The sequence below is a fragment of the Panthera leo genome, chromosome D1 (genome assembly GCF_018350215.1).
Source record: "Panthera leo isolate Ple1 chromosome D1, P.leo_Ple1_pat1.1, whole genome shotgun sequence".
Classification (NCBI taxonomy): Eukaryota; Metazoa; Chordata; class Mammalia; order Carnivora; family Felidae; genus Panthera; species Panthera leo.
Window position 1 is genome coordinate 71,434,992 of NC_056688.1, and position 20,567 is coordinate 71,455,558.

The following is a 20,567-nucleotide window of genomic DNA, read 5'->3' on the forward strand; positions in this document are numbered from 1 at the left end:
TTACATGATTTTTTTTTTTTTTCAGATTTGGAGTACATTATTTAAGAAAGCAGTTCAAGCCTATTTTGTCAACACATTTGATAAAATATTTATACTAATTTCTACTTCTTGTTAGCAAAATATAAAATTAATTGCTAGCAGCTGGACTAATTAGATTTAAGCAGTAAATACCTTTTTCCTTCTTTAAATATGTAGGGAAGTCTGATCATGAGAGCTACTAAAAATAATCAAATGATTTCTGATATTTTTATTCTCAAATTTGAATTACTCCTTACAATGAACACCAAATTTCAATACATATATCCACCTATTTACTGAAAGAATACGATGCCTTTTTTCACATTCCTGTATTTATAATAAATTTGCAATGTTATCTGCCTGTTACTTTGCATTATTAAAAGTTTAGTAAACATATACTAATAAATCAAATTTTATTTTAGCTCTCTATTATTGATAGTTTTAACATTTTCCTTTAGAGAGTGATTTGTATAATTATTTGTCAGTGCATTTTGGGGCATTTCTTGAAACACATATCAAAACACTTCGTAATCAAAAATGAAGTTAGGAGGCACCTGAGTGGCTCAGTTGTTTGGGTGTCCGACTTCAGTTCAGGTCATGATCTCACGATCCAGGCGTTCGAGCCCCGCATTGGGCTCTATGCTGTCATTTCAGAGCCTGGAGCTTGCTTGAGATTCTGTGTCTCCCTCTCTCTCTTCCCCTTCTCCACTCACACTCTGTCTCTCAAAAAATGAATAAACGTTAAAATTTTTGTTTTTAAATAAAAAATAAAAATGAAGTCAGTTCTGTATTGAGAAAAGTTGTCTTGACTGACTGGCTTGGCTGAAAGAACTGTCTTTGCCAATTAGGTTATAAGGTGGGTGTTTTCCATAAATTCAACAAGCAAAAGCTGTAGATTCAAGGTTTTGATAAAACATATTTGAAACACACACAAATATATTGTTAAAAATTGTATTGGCAAAGAAATTAATAATATTTTGATTTTCCTAATCCCGTCTGCATAATTTGGATAACCGAAGGTATTCCAAGTAAAAGAGCAATGGGTATAATTAATAATTATTTGATAAGTCTTGATAAAGTACTTTTGGAATTCTTCCCAGAAATTTAGATAGTGAATGGGCAACTCTAATGATTGGGTAGCAATTGCTTTTGCAAGTCAAGTGGTTTCCATTTCTTTTCTTCTACCAATTGAGAGGATTTATCAGCTGGAAGATCATTAAAAATAGTGTCTGATGGGGCGCCTGGGTGGCTCAGTTGGTTGAGTGTCCGACTTCAGCTCCGGTCATGATCTCATCGATTTGTGGGTTTGAGCCCCATGTTGGGCTCAGTGCTGACAGCTCGGAGCCTGGAGCCTGCTTCGGATTCTGTGTCTCCCTCTCTCTCTGTTCCTCACCCACTTGCATTCTGTCTCTGTCTCTCTCAAAAAGAAATAAACATTAAAAAAAATTAAAAAGATAGTGTTTGATGATGGATCACCATGTGATTGCACAATTCAGAGTGTACTCAAAGGGTCAAGCAGCATGGCTATAAAAACTCCCATTTGTCTCTATGGATTTATGGAACAAAATTTTTCAGGTTTACATCTAAAAATATGCATTGGAGCACCTGGGTGTCTTAGTTAAGCGTCTGGCTCTTGAATTCGGCTCAGGTCATTGACTCATGGTTCATGAGTTTGAACTCTGAAAGCACTGGGCTCCGTGCTGACAACGAGGACCCTGCTTGGGACTCTCTCCCCCTCTCTCTGCCCTTCCCCTGCTCACCCTCACTCTCTCTCTCTCAAAATAAATAAATAATCTTAAATAAACTACACAAAATAAATTAAATAAAAACATGCATTAGGTCAATATTCAATAATGTCTACATGAGTTAATGAGAAAGGCTAAAAAGGATACAAAGCCTCATTTATCTCATTAAGACCTATGTTTATAATAAAATTTTCATTTTTATTATGCATAGTTATCAAAATTAGTAATCTATGTTGTGTTGACCAATTGTACTGATACTAATTGTAACAGTAACTCAACCCAGAAGAGAGTATTTTTAAACACTTAGGACCTTATAGTCACAGGAAGTAAAATGACATTTCAATGTTTGTTTGTTTGTTTGTTTATTTATTTATTTATTTAGAGAGACAGAGCGTCAGCACGGGAGGGGCAGACAGAGAGGGAGACACAGAATCTGAATCAGGCTCCAGGCTCTGAGCTGTCAGCACAGAGCCCAACATGGGGCTCGAACCCATGAACTGTGAGATCATGACCTGAGCCGAAGTCGGACGCTTAACCGAATGAGCCACACAGGTGCCCCATTAAAATGACTTTTCATATTTCAGTGATAATATGACAAGGGTAATCAATAAAACACTTTGAAACTCAAATGTGTTACAAGAAGATGAAATTCTGAGGGGGGGAGGTTGGAATGGGAACATACATTTAAGGATGAAAAGAAAAGATGTGAAATGTTCACAATGTTGAAGGAAGAGATTATTCATACATTTTTAAGTGGATGATGATGTTGGTATCAAGTTACATTGTATTTAAGTTTCGTTGAGTATGTCTAAAAGATGCAATGCTTTTATTTTATGTCATTATCTACAATCTTCTGGAAATTACACCCTTTCCAACTTTGTTGACTTGGAGAAATTGTCCAAGTCAATTGTCCATCTTTAAACTTATGATGAAAAATTGTCCCAGTCAAATTGAAAATGTGTGAGGGGTCATAGATTTTTCAAAATTCCTTTAGGGATAAATAAGAAAATAAAGACTGCCCTAAAATGCACAGACACTCTAGTTCTATATCATGTTGGCTCTTGTCCCTGCCTCTTGATGGAGAATTGCTTAGGTCGTAAGACCCCTGTCTTCTAAGGATGCTCCTGAAGACTGGATCCTTATAGGCTTCGAGACGACCAGTCCCTGTGACGTGTGCTCCTCAGAACACAGTCTTTCCATACCTTTTGAGTAGGTTGACCTCGAGTAGCATTTCTTTCTGCTACATCTTTTTTTTGCATTAATGAACTATGCCTCCAATATTCTCTTTCCTTTCATTTATCTCCTACTCCTTTCAGGGAGACTCAGCTGAATTTCTGACTGTTTACCCTGCTTCCCATGTTGGTATCTTTCCTTATCTAACTCCTAGCATGAGCACTAGTTGCTGGGTTTGGGCAACTTTATCACTTTGACTTTCTTTCCTTTCTGGCCCATTCTTTTGTTTTTCAAGAAAACTCTTCTAGATTTGGCATTTCCCTTATTGAGAGAAATTAAATCAGTTAAGGTCTATATTTGCCCCAAACCTCCAATTCTAAAAGATCTTATCCACATTTGCCTCCCCGCAATGTATATTCCTACCTAGGAGATATTTTCCTATCAGAACAATAGCTAATCCAAGCCTGTATTCAGTTATAGCTTTGTCTATCTCCTCTTTAGTACGTCCGTTCTTTCTGTGCCTTTCCTCGGGGGCCTGATTCATGCATTTCTCCAATACATTCTTTTAGGACATAGGCAATGCTAGATTTGCATTTTCAAAACCTTGCACCTAGAAATTTATCTAGCAATCCTTTAGATATTTCATGCTGTTCTCTGTAGTCCTTTCCTGTTTTCCAGAACTCTGTTAGTGTATAACAAGTATAACAACCCAAATAATAACCATTTTTATTATATCTTATAATCTGAAGGGCCAAGAATGTGGGCAGAGCCTGGATGAGTGATTCTTCTGTTCCATATGGCATCAACAGAGGTCATTTGGTGTTGTTCAGCTGGCAGATGGTTTGGAGAGTCTTAGAAAGCTTCATGACATGTAGAGTGCCTTGGAGGGGATGGCTGGAAAGCTGGTGTCTACTGAGATTATTGATCAGGGATCCTACACATGGTTTCTCCAGCATGACAGTCTCAGAGTTACAAAACTTCTTACATGGTAACTCAGGACTCTGAAAAGAATGTTACAAGAATCCTGGGTGGTAGCTTCAAGGTTTCCCATGACCTAGCCTTGGACGTCCTGAAACATTACTTCCACCAAGTGCTGGCTTTTATTTGTCAAGCAAGTCATTGAGGCCAGCCCAGATTTAAAAGGTGGTGGTGGCAGGAGGGAATTGGAGCTCACGTCTCCATGGGAGGAGTAGCAAAGAATTTGTGGCCATGTTTAATCTGCCACACCCTGTCACATCAGCCCACATTTATGTCATTCCTTTGCATGGCTGGGCTGCCCTAACTATGTCCAACTATGGATTCTCTATCTGAAGCTTTACACAGAGGCTTCACTGTATTTTCCTGGCTCCCTCTGAGGAACTTATTCCAGGCTGATGTATGAGAGTTTATCTCTCCTGATCAATTTCACGGGTCTGCAGTCGCTGCCTGAGAAACAAAAATACTTTTTCCTTTTTGAATTCCTTATTTAGAGAAGCTAGATTGTGTACATTTCCTTAACCCTTCTTTATCCCTTTTTCCTGGTCTTCAAGATTCAGGGGTTTTGTGTGTTTGTGTGTGTGTGTGTGTGTGTGTGTGTGTGTGGTGTTTTTTTTTCTTCTCTGCCTAGTCTGTCTTTAAAAAACTATTTCTGTCATTCAGTCTCATCAATCTTTGCTCCATTATTTTGTCTCTTTTCTGCCACTCTTCTTATGATACAGGGTGAAGCATACTTTTGACACGTCTTCAGTTTCTCCTTGATTGCCTGAAAAAAATCTTGATTTTAGAGACTGTGTTAGTTTGAAGCTGACACCAAGATAGGATATGATAGATGCCTGTGAAGGATGAAAGGGAGGAAGTGGGGCAGGCATAGAAAACCATGTTGCAGGTCTGAACACAGAAATAAAAGGTGGAAGGAAGACTTGAATAGGAAGAGACGTGGAACTTTCAGGCCAAAGGAGTCCCCTCTAATGGCCACGGGCTGCAGTAGTGCCCCTGCTCTGCTCTGTCACAGCTGGGAGTAGCTCAGGGAGGTATGGCCTCAACAAGGACACAAGGGTGGATCCAGAGGGACAGCAGCTGGGGCTCTCAGTCAGCTCTGCCCCCTGCAGCAGGAGCTCTGGCTTCCACAGGGTGGAGAGTTGCAGATGCTAACGGGACCCAGGATGGAGAACCACTCTCCAATCTGGGGAGAGTTGCTAATGAGGCCAAATATTCTCCTTGTCTTGAGACTTCTATCTTTGCTGGTCCAGGTGAGGTCCTGCCGACTTTGAAGGAGATGGATTCACTGAACTTGGAAAACAGGAAGTCAGATTCACAGGAGTTCAGGTCCAACTAACTCCACCACATATCACATGCTTGACCTTGGTCAGATTTCTTATGTCTCTGTTTCCTCAAGTGAAGTGAGGGCTGGACAAGACTTGCTGAGGGTCCTTCAGCTCTGACATACTGTGACGATTTCAGTGGGGCCTTTGATCTCAAATTTTTCCAAATTTATCTTTATGAAAAGGATGATTACAACTTTTCATTGTCAGAGAGCTGATTCACTGAGATAATCTGAGGCATAATTACGGTATACATGCGTAGAGACATTAGCAAGAAATTATTCTCAGGCGTAAATGGTCTAGTGTTAGCAGATGATTGCAAAAGACATTGGGTTGAATTGTTTAACGTCATGCTAATTTGCTTGAAGTGCAAACACTAATCAGGAACACTGAGTAATTATGATTTAGGTACAAGCCCCCAGTATATTAAATCGGTGTTTTCATGTGAGCATTAATATGACTTACGTAAGTGCTTACGGTATGATGGGGGAGGATTCTAAGAAGGACGTTCATTACAGAGACTTGCAGTAACAAATCTTGGTTATTAATTTTACCTTTTGTTGAATATCTTATAAGAGGCATCTATCAAACCTTAGGGAATAATTTTTACATTTAATGTTGCTTGATTAAATATGCACTTAATCTTAGACTGCTCTCTGTAGAGAATTAGTTTATTGTATGTGTGAAGTATTTTATGAGTTTGAATAAAGAGAAAAAGAGAGTCATTTACCTTGAGCCTTAAACACACTTAATTTTAATCATTTTACAAATGGGGAAACTGAGGCCTAGGGTTTTTTTTTTTCTCTATTGCCCAAGATCACAAAATGGTAACCGCTGACAATTTTATTTTGCTTCCATGTGCCAAGTACCTTTAGAAGTCCTTTATTTATATATTGGCTACCTTTTCTTTTATTAAAAAAATTTTTTTTAAATGTTTATTTATTTTTGAGAGACAGAGACAGAGACAGAACATGAACAGGGGAAGGGCAGAGAGAGAGGGAGATATAGAATCTGAAGCAGTCTCCAGGCTCTGAGCTGTCAGCACAGAGCCTAATGCTGGGATTGAACTCATGAACTGTGAAATCCTGACCTGAGCTGAAGTCCGACACTCAACCGACTGAGCCACCCAGGAGCCCCTGTATATTGGCTACCTTAATAAATGGGTATAGCCACCTTAAGAGATAGACGCTGTAAATTCCACCCTGTTTTACACAGATGAAAACTGAATCACAGAAGGGCTAAATTCCTTGCTCTGGGGCACCCAGACACCATGGCAGAACCAGGATTTGCACCCAGGGCAGTTTGACTCCAGAGTCCCTGCTTTCAACCTCAGGCACACTTCCTCATCAACATAATGTGTTAAAAAAGGCAATCTGGCACTAGAACTCAAATCTATTTCCTTTTAAGTGTTTTTTTTTCCCCATAACGGTGGGTTTAATTAAAAAACAAATCCATTTTGATATTTTAAAATAACATAGCAACTGCTCAGAGCCCCCAGCTCTGGAGGTGTGACTTTCTTGCATGAAGCACCCCCAGGGCAAGTCTTCTGAATCACTGTCTCCACATCTCCCAGGAGAAACTCCAGCAACTAGAATTAATTAGCAGGTAGGAATCATTTATAATCAATGAATCATATGCTTCAAAGCAAATGGCTGATTATGAAGTAGTTTCAAGATATGTGAAAAAGCTTTTTCCCAGAAATAGGCTAAACTAATCTTTATGTCTCATTTGTTGATGAATTTTCCATTTGCTTTTCTTCCTGGTCCTCCCTGGGTCCTAGGTCCAGTCACTTCTAGCCTTCTTACCACAAACCTTAGTTCCCTCAGCTTGGAGCGGGGTGACATTCCCGAGTTACCCACTCTTAGACAGGAATCCCAGTATTGCTATTTTGGCCTGGCTATACAATGCAAATGTCCTCCCAAGGAGTAAGCTACTGTAGACTACTTCTCTCTTTTTTGTTTTGTTTTGTTTTGTTTTGTTTTGTTTTGTTTTGTTTTGTTTTGTTTTGTTTTGTTGGAGGCTACTTCTCTTGACTCAACCCCTGAACCCATTACCCAGCTGGATACCCACCTGTTGGCTATCAGTCATCCCAAACAAACCAATTCTTTGGCCATAGCGGTAGCAACCCCTTGGTTTTCAACTTTAGGGTTGAATTTAACTGCTGGTTTCTGTCTTCATTTGAAGCCAGGAGAACAACAAATCAGTACCTGTTGAGACCATCAGTATTGAGAGCTGATTTTCTGTCGATTGGAATGGGGCACATTTGTTGTCGATGCCCCAGGGGGTTGAAATTATCCCGTATTTCTGAAATGTAGCTCAGACCTCATACAGGCTCATGTCTTTCCCAAAGCTAGAACCTCACCACCCGCATACTGGGACTGTGAATGGGGCAGGATTATAATTTCTAGGGGGCTTTTAGGAGCATGGATCCATTGGTATTCCATTAAGGAAGATTAGTGGAGGATAGATGAAGTGAGTAACCATCAGACTTTGCTATCTTTTCTTAGGCACTGGTGAGAAAAATCAATGCCTCAGACAATATCTACACCACGGAATCCACCACAGGGAACCTGTTCAGCCTGACCCAGGAGGGGGCTCCCTTGTGCCGCATCATCGCCAAGGTGAGCTTCATGGTTAGAGGCCAAAGTGACAGGCTTGGGGAGAGTGGGAGGGAGCTAGTTTGGTGGGAATAGCTGGCTCCAGAAGTTGTTGGCTGTATGATCTTGAAAGAGTCATGTCCCCTCTTAAGGCCTTGGTGTCTCCATCTTTAATAGTGGTTAGACCCTCTGATTTCAGCTCCCTCTTGAGAAGAAAGCAGTGCCCCCAGGGTCTCATCCCTATACTCCTCTTAATGTGGTATCTGTTAGGTATATCAACCCTCCTTTCTCATCTCTACATATCTCACCAAACCCAAACAAAACATATCCCCCAACTCAGGTTCTTGATGAATCCCCAAAATACCTGCAGCCACTGCAGTACCACATGAGAAGACAAAATTGAGGGTAACAGTGGTTTTCATCAATTACAATGGGAGTTCTAATTCACCAGCTTCATGGTTAATTTGCCCCTACGCTTGGTGTGCGGACACTGAGGGTAAATACAGGCAATTGATGATCCTAGGCTCTCACCAGGGTCTTCTATTTCATTTTTGCTCATTTTTTTTTTTTAACTTGACAAATGGCATTGCCATGGAGATAGAACTAGTGATCTAATTGGACACAAAGTTATGTCTTTCAGGAGATGTATGATGCCAGCCACAGGAAGATGCTGTGGTTCAGTGGTCCCCAGCCTTGTCTCTGTCTCACAATCCCTCAGGGGATTTTGGAAAACACAGATCCTTTTGCCCCCACTTAAATTTACTGAAGTCCTGGGATGAGACCTGAGAATCCACATTTTAACGAGCGCTACAGGTAGTCATGAGGCATGGCCACTCTCAGAATCACTCACCTAAGCCCTTAAAGAAATCTGGAAGAGGAGTATGGAAAACAATTTGACAATAAACTTCATATATTGAAAAAAAAAAAAAAAGAAATCTGGAAGAGAAGGGTAAATGCTTGTCAACCCTGCTTAGGGGAGCAGTAAGTCGCATATAACCACAACAGGTAACATTTGAGCGTTGCTGTCTTGCCGTCCACTGTGCTTAATGCCATTCAGACATTATTTGCTTTAAATCACAAAACCATCCTAGGAAGTTGGTATCAAGTTGTTCTCATCCATAATTGAGGAAATGGTTTAAGGGACTTACTCAAGTTCACACAACTGATCAAGAGTGGAGTCAGAATTAGAGCCCAAGTTTATTTACTTCAGAGCTCATGGTCCCAAAGCCCACAGTGGTGACTTCTGGTTTCATCCTGGCCCTTTAGATTCTTGGGCCAAAGAGTGACTCAGAAGTTCTCAATCCTGATGCATGTTAGAATCGCTAGGGAGCTTTAAAAGTCACACAGCTAGTAAGTGAGGGAACTGGAATTTGAAACTGCCTGCTTGGCAGCAAAAGCTATGCTCTTGCTTACTATTCTGAACTGCCTCTTAGCAACCCTCCTCCTCTTTTTCCTTCTTCTCCTCCTGTTCCTTCCTCTGCCCTTCTCTCTGCCTTCTACAACCTTTGTTATTTTCTGCATCCTTCCTCCTCTCCAAGCATTGTGCTAAGCTTTTCATTCATTATCCCATCTGATCCTCTCAATGATCTGATGATGTGTTGTAATTATAATTCCCATTTTTGAGATGAGGGAACAGAGGATCAGAGAGAAGGTAAATAACTTGTCTGAGGTCATGCACATTAAGTGCAGAGCTGGGATTTTAACTAGATCTTCTGCCTCCAGAATCTTCATCTCAGTCTTCTTGTGTCTTGAGTCCTTGGGAGAGAGTAGACAGAAGGCTGAAGCAAAGAGAAGATTCAGTGATGACTCCCATCTTCCCAGCCTGGAAGAGGGTGAGACTGGTTCCTCCAGTGGAGTCACCATGTCTGGGTTTCTAGTCCTGACAGTGACACAGGAGCTGGGAGCCCCTGGTGCACTCTACACAGCATCCTCACTGTTGATGCTCAGGTAGTGTGCCCAACACTGTGACAAATTTGGGGCAAATCTGGGCCTCGAAGTGGCCTGCCCCACCTACCCCCTCAGGGCCCAGTGTGGTCTGTCTTTGGGCCCTTCATCTGTCTGAGGTCTGCCTTCTCAGCCTCTTGGGTTCCTTTGAAGACCAAAGAACAAGCCCAGCCCTCCCTGTGATGGTAGTAGTAAGCCCCATCCCTTCTTGAGCGCAGAGCAGAGCAAACTCCCTTGTGCTTTGTCACAATTATCCTGCTCTTCTATTATTTCTCCCATCACTAGCCTACATCCCACAAGTAGCCTCCTCAGCTTTGTGACAGCTTATCCCAAGTCTGTCTGAATAATAGATACCATTATACGCGTTGGCTTTGAGCCCATAGCTTTCTATAAAATTAAACAAGCTCTAGCCAACAGTGCAATTCTGCTAGCTCAGGCGATTCCCAGCTCTACTCTAAGACGAGCACTGTTCTTGGGTCCTTGAGGGGTTTTCAGGGTGGTCCACACAACTATTCCATGTACCTTCCTCTGAAGCCTCCTTCGTCCTCTCCCTTCCATGTATTCTAACCCTTGGGATACCTTTTATGAAGGTTTGAGACATTCTTCGAACGAGGAAGCTTTCCATAGACTGACCCTCACCTGGGTGAGGCCCTCTCACATCCATGAACTCAGTTGTTCCCCCAACAGCTTGGTTGTGTAGCTGCCGTGACCCTGTTTTGTGCCGAAGTTAACCCGCGGCAAAGTCAGGATTTGAACCAGAATCCCCTCAGCCTGGATTCAGCATTTCTTCCCTTGAGATTTCCCAGCAGCTAAAAATGCAAAGAAAGCTATTTTTCACAGGCTTGGCAAACAATGTAATGAGGACCCAATGCAAATGGGTACTGAGGCTTAAATATAGTTATGCTGAGTTCAGTGCCTCCCCAGCCAAAGGAAGCCTGCCACATTGATCCTGGCTCTCAGTCTGGCATTCTTTGGTACCATTTCTTTGTTGTCTGGTCCAGATGTAAATACCTACCTACCTGTCCATCTATCTATCATGTATCTACCTGTCCCTTACCGTCTCTATCATCATACATATAAATATTTTATACTATATATGATTAAATATAAACACACACATGAAAATATAAACATACATATGTGAACACACATATATAAATGTACCTACATACATAAGCACATATATGTGTATACATAACTTATATCTGGAGGGAGGTCAATAATAACCAGCCAGGCTGGCTGGGGAGAACTTAGGACTTCTGTTTCTTCTTACCTTAAACACTAATTTGATTTTACTTAGTGACTCTGAGTAAGGCCTTTATGTGGAACCCTCATCAGATGTCCCAGAGACCATGAGAAAGTAGGAAGACAGGGATAAAGGATGGTGAAGCAGGAAGTCAGAGGGGGTAAGTGTCTTGCTGCACAATAGATTATATCTTCATCAGAGGAGTGATGTGTGTTTAACATCAGAGTGATTCTCTTTGACCCTTCCACAGCCCCCATGACTCCTTGGCTGCCAGGGCCTGAGTTCAATATGGACCAAGGCAGTCTTGCTCAGTGCTTAGCCCAGCGTCTGACGTATACTGCACCATGAATAGTTTTTGGCTGCGTGGATGAATTTATCAGCCATATATGATGTGCCCGTTTCCCACCAAATGAACCACCCCAACAGGAAGTAGGAATACGGAAGTTAAAGAATGCTCTCAGCTGATTGTAAAATGTCAGAATTTACGAACTCATCTTGGTGCCTGCGGTGATAAGCAGCAAAACTCTTAGAATGAAGAAGGCTGCCAGGCTGATCTTGGTGGGACGCTGGGAAGGAAAGATTTGGGAGGACTTGTTGCAGCGAGTCTGTGCTGGGCCCTAGAAGTCATCGCTGTGGCTTCTTCTAGTTGTTCATTCATTATCTGCGCTGTCAGTCACAGCTGCGCCCCCAGAACATGAAACAGTGCCTGGTGCTCGGTACATTTTTTGTTGAAAGAGTTCTCAGAAATCTGACAGTGGATGATATTTTGCTGGACTCAGCTTCTTACATTTTTTTCAGTTTGGGGAACAGAGTGTAACGGGTTTAGTTAGAGCCAGGGGTGGTGAGGTTAAAGGCGAGTGCCCTCAGGGCAAAGTTCAGATCAATCTTCACAAGTTCTTTACTGCTGCCATTCCCAGGCACCCTTGCAGGCCTCGGGGAAGGGGATGATGGAGGAAACAGGGCAAAGCCAAATGTAGGGTGTCCAACTTCTCCTGCTCTGGACATCCACGGTGGTGTTGCCACAGGTTTGCTGGGCGCCTGGTGGATCTGCTTTGGGATCTAAGAGCCATGGTGGTTCCAGTGATTTCTATAGAATAAATATGGCCAGTTAGGATGAGTGCCTCACCTTACCCCTGGATTCTTCCCAGAAGTCCTCCCAGACTGCGGTGAAGTCTCCACAAGTTAAAAGCGTTTCCATGCCCAGCTGTCACAAAACAAGTATGCGCTCACACTCAGCTAGGGTGTTTGTTGCTGAAGGGTTTTTTTTGTGGTTTTTTTTCTTGCAAACTAGAGTAAAGAAGGGAAAACATGGATGATGTAGATTTGGGTGAATGATTTCACCCATCTGGCTTGCTTTTTTTTCCCTCACAAAATGAGTGTAAATTCTAGTATTGATATAAATAAATGAAAGTCCTTTTTTGAGTGCCTGCCATGGTGGTTGGAAGGATCTGAGAAGTAATGGTGTTTTCTGGCAGAGGGAGAACCTGCACAGGGCACTAGGCTTCAGTTCCCTTCACTTGCCTCAGACTTGCTTCTAGAACCTATTTCTGAGGACTCCAGGCTTGTTCTGTGACAGGCTGCTGAGAGGGAGTTGCCAGGTATGTGGAAACAGTGTTGACTGGTGTTGAGGCTGGCCCTCACAAATATGTCTGCCCTAGCCCCTGGCACCACAGCCTCAGAAGCATTCGGACAGTCCTGCTTCCAGTTTGGACCATCAAGGGTGACATTACTTTTGGAGGTGGCATTTCATTGCAGTATGCATTTGAGCATGGAAGTGTGTGTGTGTGTGTGTGTGTGTGTGTGTGTGTGTGTGTGTATGTGTGTGTAGTTTAGGTGAGGAAGAATTCTTTTTTTTCTACCGTCTTCTTAGGTTCTCTGGCTGGTGCCCTATAAATCGGGCTGACAATTTTCTCTTAACAAGAGAAAAACAAGCAAAAGTTTATTAGCATATGCATCACGATTACACATGGGAACACTCAGAGATGAGTGACTCAGAGGCTTGGTTAGAACTTGAACTTATACAGCCTCTTAGCAAGAGAACAATACATTTTTAGAGAACTAAAAAAACAGATAACAGGCAACCTGAAGAGCACTTTGAGTCTCTAAGAGTGGCAAGTTGTAGGAAGGCAAATCTATGGAAAACTGGCGATAGATGAAGGATGGTCGGTAAAGTTTATTATGAGGATTCCCCTGATGGCATCTCCAGGCTGTAAGGGTCTAAAGTTATCTCTGGTGATTAACTTTTGTCCTTCCTAATAGAAAGGGAAAGGGGGATATCTCTGTAAATTTATGTCCTCCTTCTGGCAAATAGGAGGAGGGCAGAGACCTCTGATATCTGCTTCTTCTCAGTTGCCTTCAGCTCAAAATAATCTTTACGGCAAAGTGATGTGTTTTGGGTTGGCATATTCTGCTGCCCTAAAGACCCAAAAGCATATCAGCTGAATGAGGGATGACAATTATTCTTGAGTCAACCCCAGGAAAGGTGACACAGGGAGATGAAGTGACATTTTCTTTTTCTTGACAGGAGGGTGGTGTCGTAGCCCTCTTCAAAGTCTGCCGGCAGGATAGTTTCCGGTGCTTGTACCCCCAGGCGCTCCGCACGCTGGCCTCCATCTGCTGTGTGGAAGAGGGTGTCCACCAGCTGGAGAAGGTAAGAGAACAGCTGGCTGGCTGGGTGGGGCTCAAGGTCTCTGAGTCAGGTGGGTAGTGGGCGGGGCCTGACAGATGTGGTGACCACCTGGGCTTCTTCCTCTAAGAACCTATTTTTCCCAGGCATTGCTCTAGTGAGGCTGCTGGGATTTTGACTATGGAAGTTGATGAAAAGGAAAGGGATTGAGGAATTTGGCCAGGAAGGGCAGGGCCCAGAGGGGTACTCAGCACTTCCTGGGTAGAGAGGCCAACAGTCCAGTGGGAAGAACACAGCAGGAGGCAGGCAGGTAGGGTGTGGAGTGGTGTCAAAGTTCAGGGCTGTTGGTTCTTCACTCATGGCCCCAGTGAAGGAGGAGGATCCTGCTGCCTGGGGAACAGAGTGGGCAAGAGAAGGACAGACATTGGCCCGGGCAAGCAAGTAGGGCTCAACCAAGACAGAGGGATTAGGTAAGGGAAACTGAAGCCTAAGTCCAAGTGTTCGTTGGGTCAACATGGCACGGGATGAGTGGGGCCAGAGGGAAGGTAGTGATCTGGTAGACCTAGGTGCCTCAGCCCCTGGCCAACCTAGGGCGATGTGACTAATTCTAGCTACCACCCCCTTCCCCACTCTCTCCAGGTTGTAGGGCTGAGATTGGGGGTACCTTGAGTCTGGTCTGTATTGGGATGGGGCAAGCAAAATGCTCTCCTTCCTCTGTACCCCTGTCCCACAGTCTGGTCCCAGCTCCCAGAAAACCCACCCCCCACCCCCAGTGTCTTCACTTTGGTCTGGACTCCTAGTCAGAGGGTCGTCTCACTTTCCACCTGCCTCTTTCCAAATCTACTCAGGTTATGGGACAGTGTTGTAGGATCATGGACTCAGAGATGCTTTTAGCTGAGGGTGGAGAATAGATGGGGACTTGGCTCATTGGACAGATGAGAAGGCTGTGGATCAAAATGGGGAAGTAATTCGTCTGAGGTCCCAAAGCAAGATGGTGGAAGAGCTAGCGCCACCCCGCTGGGCAGAGCGCCCCTTCCTGCAGGGGTGGAAGCCTTTGTATATGTGTGCTTAAATAGACAGCGGAACGGGAAAGGGGGCAGTGACAAAACAGACAGGCTCCAGGAAGTAAATGCTTTGGGCACCTCCAACTTTCCGTGCTGAATAATCTTCTCTTCTCCCACAAAATCTCCTTCCTTGGGTAGTGGAAACATGGCCAGACTGGTTTTGTTTTTCATCTTCTTTTCCTGCTGGTTACTGGGAAGAACAGGAGGGAAAAAATAGAAGGGATTTAAATCACCAGTCCTCCAAAAGCCGTGGATTTCTTGGCTTCAGAGAGTTTGCAGAGCAGCAGGAAATTTTTAATCCAGGGAAGAAAACCAGCAGGGCTTTTTTGTTTGTTTGTTTAGAGCTAAAAACCTGTGCAGCTGGGAAGTCTGGAGGATATTTTTCCTTCCACCTTCCTGCTGCTGCTCCAAAGCTAGAAGGCATGAATGCATCTTTGCAGGGGCTGTCCTGGCCTGTGCTGATCTAGCCCCCAACACATATCCCTTTTTAACTCACTAGAACCCTGTGAGGTGAGCTCTCTTTATGTCTCCATCTTAAAGGCAAGGAAACTGAACCTCAGGCAGTTTAAGTAACTTGTCTAAAGTCACAGAGTACATTCTAGAGCCAGAATTTGGACCCCGTCTGCCTGAGTCTAATGCCCAGTCAACCTCACCTCTTCCCTGGTTCACTAGATACTCTCAGAGTGCCTAAAAGCCCCCGCAGCTAAATCAAGGTCACCTCGCTGCTCCTGGCCAATGTGCTAAGCAGCCCCCACCCCCAACTGGCACAGGAGAAGGTAGTCCTAACTGGGCACTCCCCTCTTCCCTGGCAACTTACTTTCTATACACAGACATTCCTGAAACACCTCTTTGCCAGGCAGAGGGGGGATGAGGTCGGCCTGAGAAGAGCCCCCTGGTGGTCAGAACAGCGCCTACACTGTACCGCCATTGAGCTTGCCTGGTGGCTCCACAGGCCTCCTAATTACATTTGATGCTTGCCTGCATGTGCAAGCGTCCCCTTTGCACAGATGAGGAAGCGGAGACCTGGAGAGCGGAAATGACTTGTCGCACAGAAATACACGGCTTATAATTCATTCTTTTAGCAAATACTTATCTACTGCTCTTTGCCAAGCACTGTTTTAGGTACTGGGAGTTTAGCAGTGAACAGAACAGACAACCCCCCTCGTCCTCATGGAGCTGCCATTCTAGTGCAAGGGGGCGGCAAGTCGTGGCCCGTGGGTCAAATTCAGCCCGTGGCCTGTTTTGAGACAGCCGTGAGCTCAGAATGGTTTTTTTTTCTTCTGTTTTTAAATAGTTAAAAAAGAAATCAGAAGAATAACATTTTGTGCCACATGAAAATTATGCGAAATTCACATTTACAGTTTTTGACCCATGAAATTTTAATGGAACTGGCATGCTCACTCGCGTAGCTGTTGACTGTCTACTTTTGTGCCACAGCAGCAGAATTGAGTAATTGCAGGAGACCATACAGCCCCACAAAGCCAAAAACATTGACTATCTGGTCCTCGGCAGAAAACGTTCATTGACCCTGGTCCTAACAGGTAATGAGCACATCGTGACAATAACTAACATACATCAAATACCTGCTTTGGGTGGGCACTTTGCTCAGCTTCCCCCTTTCATTGTGTTGGATGATGGTTACTCCTCTGGTGCTATGATTATCCTCCCTGTTGCTAGAAGGATGGGAGACTTGGAGAAGTGAAGCACCTTGCCCAAGAGCACACAGCTAAACATTGGTCTAGCAGCCTTGTAATTTTAACGGCAGTTCTGCCCAGCCAGAGCCAGCCTGCGCTGTGAACCATTATGCAGACCCAGGACTCAAATCTGACATGTTGAGGCCGATTTCCACCTTCCTTTCCTCCTATCGTGCTGCTTCCAAAATTTTGAGAAGTTCTAGACCCAGGAAGGGCCAGTGCCTCTCTCACCCCTGCCACGCCCCCTCCCTCAGGTCCTGCCGACACATGCCCTGTGTGGTTTGGGCTGCTGAGCGCTGGCCTCAGAGGCTCCAGTGAGGCCGGCTGTTGTTAGTGTCTAGGGGGGAGGGGGGAGAAGCCTAGAGACAGGCTGGACTGTAGAAACCCCAGCATGACCGGTGAGGCAAAGACGGGATGGGGGGGTGTGGTGCCCGGGGCTGTTGCCAGCTACCCACTCACAAGGCCCAATTCATGCACTAGTCAGATAATGTCAAAGTTTCAGCCTTCCGCTGATTTACTGGCCTGAGCTCCTCACTGAGGCCACCTAATTAATTGGCAGTGAGAAATGTGCTGGATTTGGTGAAATTCATCTTTGTCATGTGGCTTTCCCCCCCACCCCACCCCCAATTCCCTCCAACCCTGAAGGGGTCCATTAAATCATGCACAGACCTCACTGCCAGAAGTGTGGGTCTAGCCAGGGCACCAGGCGCTCTGCCGCGTGATGCCTGAGCTCTGCCTGGCTTGGGAATTTTGTGTGGTCCTAGATTCAATCGTGGATTCATTTATTCACTCCGTGGAGTCACTTCAGCATCCACTTCCTCATTCCTTCCGCCATCCGGTCATCCATTCACCCATTCATTCATTCACTCAGTCCATCGCCCACCAATCATGCTACTCATTCACTCCCTCATGGCACATCCACCGAGAAGCAGCCCAGGGCAGTGGGGAAACCGTGGCCTTTGATAGGCAGGCTCTCCTGGTTTGGAACCCAGCCTTCTCCACCTATGAGCTTGTGCTACATTTCCCTGAGGAATTTACTCACCTTCCCAGAGGTACAGTCTCCTCAGTTAAATGGGCATGATGAATTCTACCTCCTAGCACTGTCAGAGGAGGATAGATAGACACTGACAAATGGTAGCTATTACGATTATGGCAGGTGCAAGGCTGATCACTGGGGTTTAGAAAATCAGTGGCCTGAGGAAGATTACAGTCCAGTGGACAGGGGGGCACTGACATGGCAGGAGGAGGGGCTGACGTGGTCTAAGACGCCACCCAGTGCACAGTATGGAGAAGCTGAGTGGGGCCAGAGCTCAAGTCCTCACGTTCTTTCCATTTTACCGATGGGGAACCTGAGATTCAGGAACTGTGTCCCCTCTGCTCATAAACGTGGAGCTTTAGAACCAAGTCTGGCTGGTTTTAAAGCATGTACTTTACACTGTGCTGCCTTGAGAAGAGCTGGCCCTTCTGAAGTGGGGACTGCAGGGGAATGGCTTCCAGGGAGCCAGGCCGTGGGTGTTGGCTTGGGCAGGGCTCAGACCAACAGGGCTGGAGGGGTGAGATATCAGAGACACAGTAAAGGCTGCTCCAGAGGTATCTGAAGGGTCTTTCAAGAATCTATCCTTTTTTCAGAGGTCTGGTTCATCCTGGCCACAGCATACCCAGCATCTCCCACTGAGGGTGGCCGGGGAGAAGCCCAGAAGTTTATTTTTATTTTTATTTTTTTTTAATTTTTTTTAATGTTTATTTATTTTTGAGAAAGAGAGAGACAGAGCATGAACGGTGGAGGGTCAGAGAGAGAGAGGGAGACTCAGAATCAGAAGCAGGCTCCAGGCTCTGAGCTGTCAGCACAGAGCCCGACGCGGGGCTCGAACTCACGGACCGTGAGATCATGACCTGAGCCGAAGTCAGATGCTTAACCAACTGAGCCACCCAGGTGCCCCAACCAGAAGTTTAGACAGTGGAAAGGGCTGTCCCATGGCTGTCAGAGGCCACAGGCTGATGGCACAACCTCTGCGTGGGATGCTGGTGAAGGCAGCCGCAAGGAGGCCATAGAGCTGGGCTCAGAGGGCCAAGGAGGAGCTCCCAGGGAGGCCAAGGGAAAGTGGCCTCAGTAAAAGCAGAGAGACTCCACAGCTGGCCAGTCGGTGGTGGGGCTGGAAGTCTTCAGGAGCTCTATGTTCAGTGACCTCTGGGGCCCAGAAGGAGAGACAGTGTTCTTTGAACCCCACCTTGGAGAAGACTGGAGGAAGAAAACAAGGGCCCAGGAGGGAGTGAAGGCCCCAGAGCCATACACACCCCAATAAGAGCAGAGGGACCCTCCTCAGGCTGGGTGGCCAAATGACCCAGCCTGCCTGGACTGGTCAAGGCAGCCTTCCTGCAGGACTGAACAGGGAAGGTGGACTGGCTTACCAAGGGGGAGGACCGTAGGGCTTGGGGAGCCAGATAGGGGGCTGGGGAGCAACCTTGCTTTCCTCTTTATAACATGGGGACACCTCCTCCTTCGTGGAGCTGCCATGATGCAGCACAACAATGTGGATACAATGGTGCAATACAACAACGTGGGCGCGGTGCTCAGTGAGGCGCCTGCACAAGGGAGCTCTCAGCCTGCGTTTGCTTCCCTGCCCATTTGTCTCCACCATTTCAGGTTGATCTGTAGAAACCCTGCTCCCAAAGAGGCTGAGTTCCGAGGATTTGACAACAGTCCTGGCAGGTGTTCTGAGTGGTTAGAGGGATGGCCAGGGCATTGTTGGTGCAGGCGCTGGGGTTGGACAGGGCCAGGGGACAGGATGGGGTTGGAGGGGGCTGGGGACTAGAGAGAGACTGGGAATCTGAAGGGCAGGGACCTATGGGTCCAGGGCCATAAGGGGTGGGAGGGGGGCACTCAAAGCCCAATGCTAAGATGGCCTCAGATAACCTCTAAGAAAGTTCTAGTAATTGCTTCCTCCAGCCTTAAGACCAGACACAATCTTGCTTTCAAAAGAGCTTCTTTTTATGCCCATCCCCTTCCTCGTTTTATTTTTTCAAATAAGAAGTTCACCCTGTGCTGGAGCCAAAGGGAGAGTTTAATGAAAATCGATGGAGAAATTAAAGATGGAGAGAAATTAAAGATGAGCAGGGGGGAAGGGATGAGGGCCCAATATCAAGTCCAAGGAGAAAATCATCAGAGGAATGGGAAAAATTCCTGTCTGTCCCCATGGAGCTCCCTCCCCCTCCACTGTTTCCTGGGCCAGCTTCTTGGGATTGAGGTGCCGTGACATCTGAAGGTCTGGGCTGGAATCAGGGGGTGCTAGATCAAGCTACTGAAATCCCAGAGACCCTTGGCAGGAGGGAGCGGGTGCAAAGGGACTGATGAAGAGGTTTTGCCACTCCTGCTGCTGTTTCAAAGGACTTTCTCTCCACTGCTTTTTTCCTCGCAGGGTTGCAGGTGGTCATAAATAGGTAATATTAGCCCAAAAAAGTTAGCAGTTTTTCTTTTCTTTTGCCCATTTGAATCTCAAAATCACTATGTAAGGAAGGCAGGGAGAGATGGTTATGCCCAATGTACAGAGGGGAAAGTTGAGGCTGAAAGACATAGAGACAGTGGAGAGCAGAGCCTGGACTGAGAACCCCATTCTTTTGGTCCCAGCTATGGGTTCCGTTTGCTACAGCCTCCCCTCCACACTCTCATTAGCTGAAAAGGGCGAAGTGTGTGGACGCCAGGGCAAGGCAGCTACCCTATCTGGATGGAGTCAGTTCTAATAAATGTATCAGTGAGGTTGGGTAGGGAGAGTGGGGCAAGAAATCTTTGCTTAGTTTAACTTGCAGCCCCTTCTTTACCTACGAGTAGCTGCTGGAGAGGGGGGTTGAAGAGAATACTTCTGAATGGAGATCCCAGATGCCTCTCTACCTGGGGCTCAACCCACCCAGGCTTATCAGCTTCCCCCACCCCTCATGCCCCCGGTCTTTGACTGAGTTGGGAGCGGGTTGGGACAGTGCAGAGAACCCCAGGGTTCCAGGTCTGCTGTCTGTGCTGTGACAGACAGACAGGAGTGGGGACTGCCATGGTCACCTTCCCCATCCCTGCAAGGGGGCTGTCTAGAAAGAGTGTGGTTCATCTGCTTCCCTGAGTTTTGAGTCCCCCAAGCTCGTCCCTCTGCCTCGGGAGCAGGGGTGAGGGGACT

The 20,567-nt window shown here is 45.5% G+C and overlaps 1 protein-coding gene across 1 annotated transcript in view; it reads left to right on the plus strand.

Moving 5' to 3' along the window:
• Positions 1-20,567, plus strand: part of INSC (INSC spindle orientation adaptor protein) — a 161,087-nt gene that overhangs the window by 102,112 nt on the left and 38,408 nt on the right. Inside the window, exons 6-7 of the mRNA XM_042904829.1 lie at positions 7,744-7,857; positions 13,548-13,673. Coding sequence (XP_042760763.1) covers positions 7,744-7,857; positions 13,548-13,673 — 240 coding nt within the window. The remainder of the gene's footprint in view (positions 1-7,743; positions 7,858-13,547; positions 13,674-20,567) is intronic.